Source organism: Pundamilia nyererei, unplaced genomic scaffold, assembly GCF_000239375.1.
Source record: "Pundamilia nyererei isolate P.nyererei 1_Seehausen unplaced genomic scaffold, PunNye1.0 scaffold00226, whole genome shotgun sequence".
NCBI lineage: Eukaryota > Metazoa > Chordata > Actinopteri > Cichliformes > Cichlidae > Pundamilia > Pundamilia nyererei.
In genome coordinates this window covers 9,582-12,489 of record NW_005187627.1, presented here as the reverse complement: position 1 = coordinate 12,489, position 2,908 = coordinate 9,582, and the positions used below count along the sequence as shown (strand labels likewise).

Genomic DNA, 2,908 nt, shown 5'->3' with positions numbered 1-2,908 from the left:
TATGAGTAACCGTCCGTGCTGCCCATCTAAAAATGCAGACTGGTGACTCAGCAGGTAATTATTGAACTAATCAGTCAGTAAACCTGCAGTCATTTGAATTTTCTGTTAAAATGCCAAATGTACAAAGGTTCCAAGGAAGGGCTCAAGCACCCAAATGTGAGAGGCGCTGTTGTCTGAGAAGTGTGGATTTTAATTGGCTGATGCCTGGATTACACACTTACGGACGAGGGCACGGACAGCTCTGGAGATTATGGCCAAAAGCTTGATCTTATAATAGTTTTACATAGTGTACATCAAGTCCACCAGGGGTAGGTCAAATTGGTACCCTGATAGTGTCAGTGAGGTCACTAAATTGGCATTCACAGAGCCTTGTGTTCACACTCCAATGACCCACTTTTTATTTTAATTGTTGCCAATAGCTAGTTAGTTGGAGCAGTTGTTTTTCTTTTTTCTTTTTTTATTCTAAGACAAAGTTTTTTTCTCTTCTATTAGACAATAAATAAACTTAAATAATGAGGAACCCGAAGCTGCACTTGATTTGAGTTTTCTAAAGTCGTTCAGATTAAATAAATATTAAAAACTATAGTTACAGTTGTAGTTTTGGACTTTAAGTCAATATGAGAACTTAACAGGCAGGAGCGCAGAGGTGAGAGCTGGAACAAAGGCTGGTAAAAGGAGACAGCTGGCTGGTATGATAGAGAGAATGAGACCAGGTGGGAAGAAAGCCATGCCTGAGAAATTATAGATATACTCAAATGTGGAAGCGAAGAGTGTGTCATACAGGATTGAAGCTGGAAATCAAATAGGTGATGTTGAATTTGTTCACTACACGTTGGATGTCAGTTAGAAGAAAAAAACCAGAGTAATTTGGATAAGACCGTAAGCACAGTCAGAGTGTAAGAGACTGGCGATAGGAGCAGGCAATAGACATATGGGTGATGGAAATAGATTTGATAAGGACGTATCATATTTCAAGAAGACAGAAGAACACAGGGTGACATATAAGAAATGAAGAAGATGCATACAGGCGGACTACATTTAACCAGAAGGTGCAACCTGAAAGAGACACGAGACTGCAAGGTTAAGATTAAGAGTTTCATTAGGAATGTAATCAGACGGATGGCTCAGATTGAGTGCTAGAGAGGGAAGACTAAGATGGCTGGAAAATGTGCAGATAGGAATAATGGATATACTCGACAAAGATTGCTGAAAATGGAGCTGCTAGGCCAGAGGAAATGAGGAAAAAAGGAGAAGATTCATGAATGTAGTGAAGGGGACATGAAGATGGTTAGTGTGACAGAAGAGGATGTCAGAGAGAGAGATGGAGGCTGTAGTGACCCCTCAGAAGAGCAGCTGAACTGAGAAGATGAATGAGAAACTAACAGTAAGAAATATTAGTCTGCTAATGATACACCCATACACAAAGCTGAATATGTGAGTGGGGAAGAATATAGGTAAGTGTGTTATACTCATATTACATATAGATATGCGACAATATCGTTATTTTGATATCAAGTCCCAGACACTAACAACAAGAAAACAGTTCCTGCTGCTAAGCATGAGCCTCGTGTCCCTTACTTGTGTAGCTCGTGTAATCTGGAAGATCTCCATAGTGCGTGTGACAATATCTTGTACAGTCTCCTGTCCGATCCTGCAGAGGAACACCGGGGAGATCTCCCTAAGGGCTCCCTGAGGAGGCATGGGCTGCTGACCTGCACTTGGGGCAGCACCGGGGGGCAGATGAGGAGGCTGCTGCTGCTGCTGTGAGGGCATCCCTGCCATCCCTGGCTTCTGAGGTAAAGAAGCTGCCATATCTACACAAATCTGCGGGTTACGATGGTACAAGACAATGGTGATGTTCTATTAGCGTAAATATACGCTAACGTTTTCTCAACACGGCAAGGATGTATGCTCAAATTTAAGCTTATTAGAGAAACTACAGACGTTTCGAGATCATATTTAAGAAAGCAGGAAACTCCTTAAAAATGTACTCTCAATGGAGACGAGGGAGGGAAACTTAACTTACTGGCTAAACATGCTAGCTCAAGCAAATTAAGCTAACTAGTTAGCAACGGGCTGTGCAAAAAGCTACTTACCCAAGTTCAAACCGTCTTTTGGCTGAATGTTGTACAGATGTTTCCCAGATGATGCAGCCTTTGCGAAAAAGGGCCTAGTTATTTATTATTTTAAATAAAGCATGATCACTGGCACCCTTCCATTGATTTCTTTCAGAAAGCACAGCACGTTAATGCGTCACTTCCGGGCATAAAAATGGGATGAATTTCCCCACCGCTAGATGGCGACAGTAGACGCGGATATACCTGAAGGTACTGTAAACATCAGCTGTAAAAGAACAAAACAATTTTAGCTATATACTATATATACTATAGTGTAAAAATATACATTTGTTTTTCATTCGCACTATTAAATATAAAACTGTAAAAAACATAGAGAGAAAAACACATTAAAAGTCATCACTTTTCATCAAATGCCACTAATTTCATCATAGAAAATGTTAGTGTTGGATTGACATTACTCAAGCATGATATTAAAATTAATTCAATTTAATTCTAAAGCACACATTACATGCATATTTTGCATGTAAAATGTAACAAGACCATACACTGGATGTATGTAAAAGGGAAAATTTAAGTATGCAGTAAATACAATTGCCCATTCAAAAACAGCAATAATGTAATTTCAATATTATATGATAGCCATCTAGTTATTTATTAGAAAGACAGCTATAAAATGATCATCTATTTATGATAGGGTATATGCAAAGCCTTATTGAACGTGTGGTCATATTGATTTAAATGTCCTATGTATATTACTGTTTTATAGCCGCAAAGAGTCAGCGTGTTAGTAAAGAAGTTTAAACTTCATCCTACTCCTTTTCAAGCATGTA

At 39.0% G+C, this 2,908-nt stretch overlaps 1 protein-coding gene across 1 annotated transcript in view; it reads right to left on the bottom strand.

Moving 5' to 3' along the window:
- The window catches only part of LOC102193237 (mediator of RNA polymerase II transcription subunit 30), a 6,150-nt gene extending 3,882 nt beyond the window's left edge, over window positions 1-2,268 (bottom strand). The window contains exons 1-2 of the mRNA XM_005748648.1: window positions 2,097-2,268; window positions 1,579-1,824 (exon numbers count right to left, since the gene is read on the bottom strand). Coding sequence (XP_005748705.1) covers window positions 1,579-1,812 — 234 coding nt within the window. The 5' untranslated portion in view covers window positions 1,813-1,824; window positions 2,097-2,268. The remainder of the gene's footprint in view (window positions 1-1,578; window positions 1,825-2,096) is intronic.
- Between the last annotated feature and the right edge of the window lie 640 nt (window positions 2,269-2,908).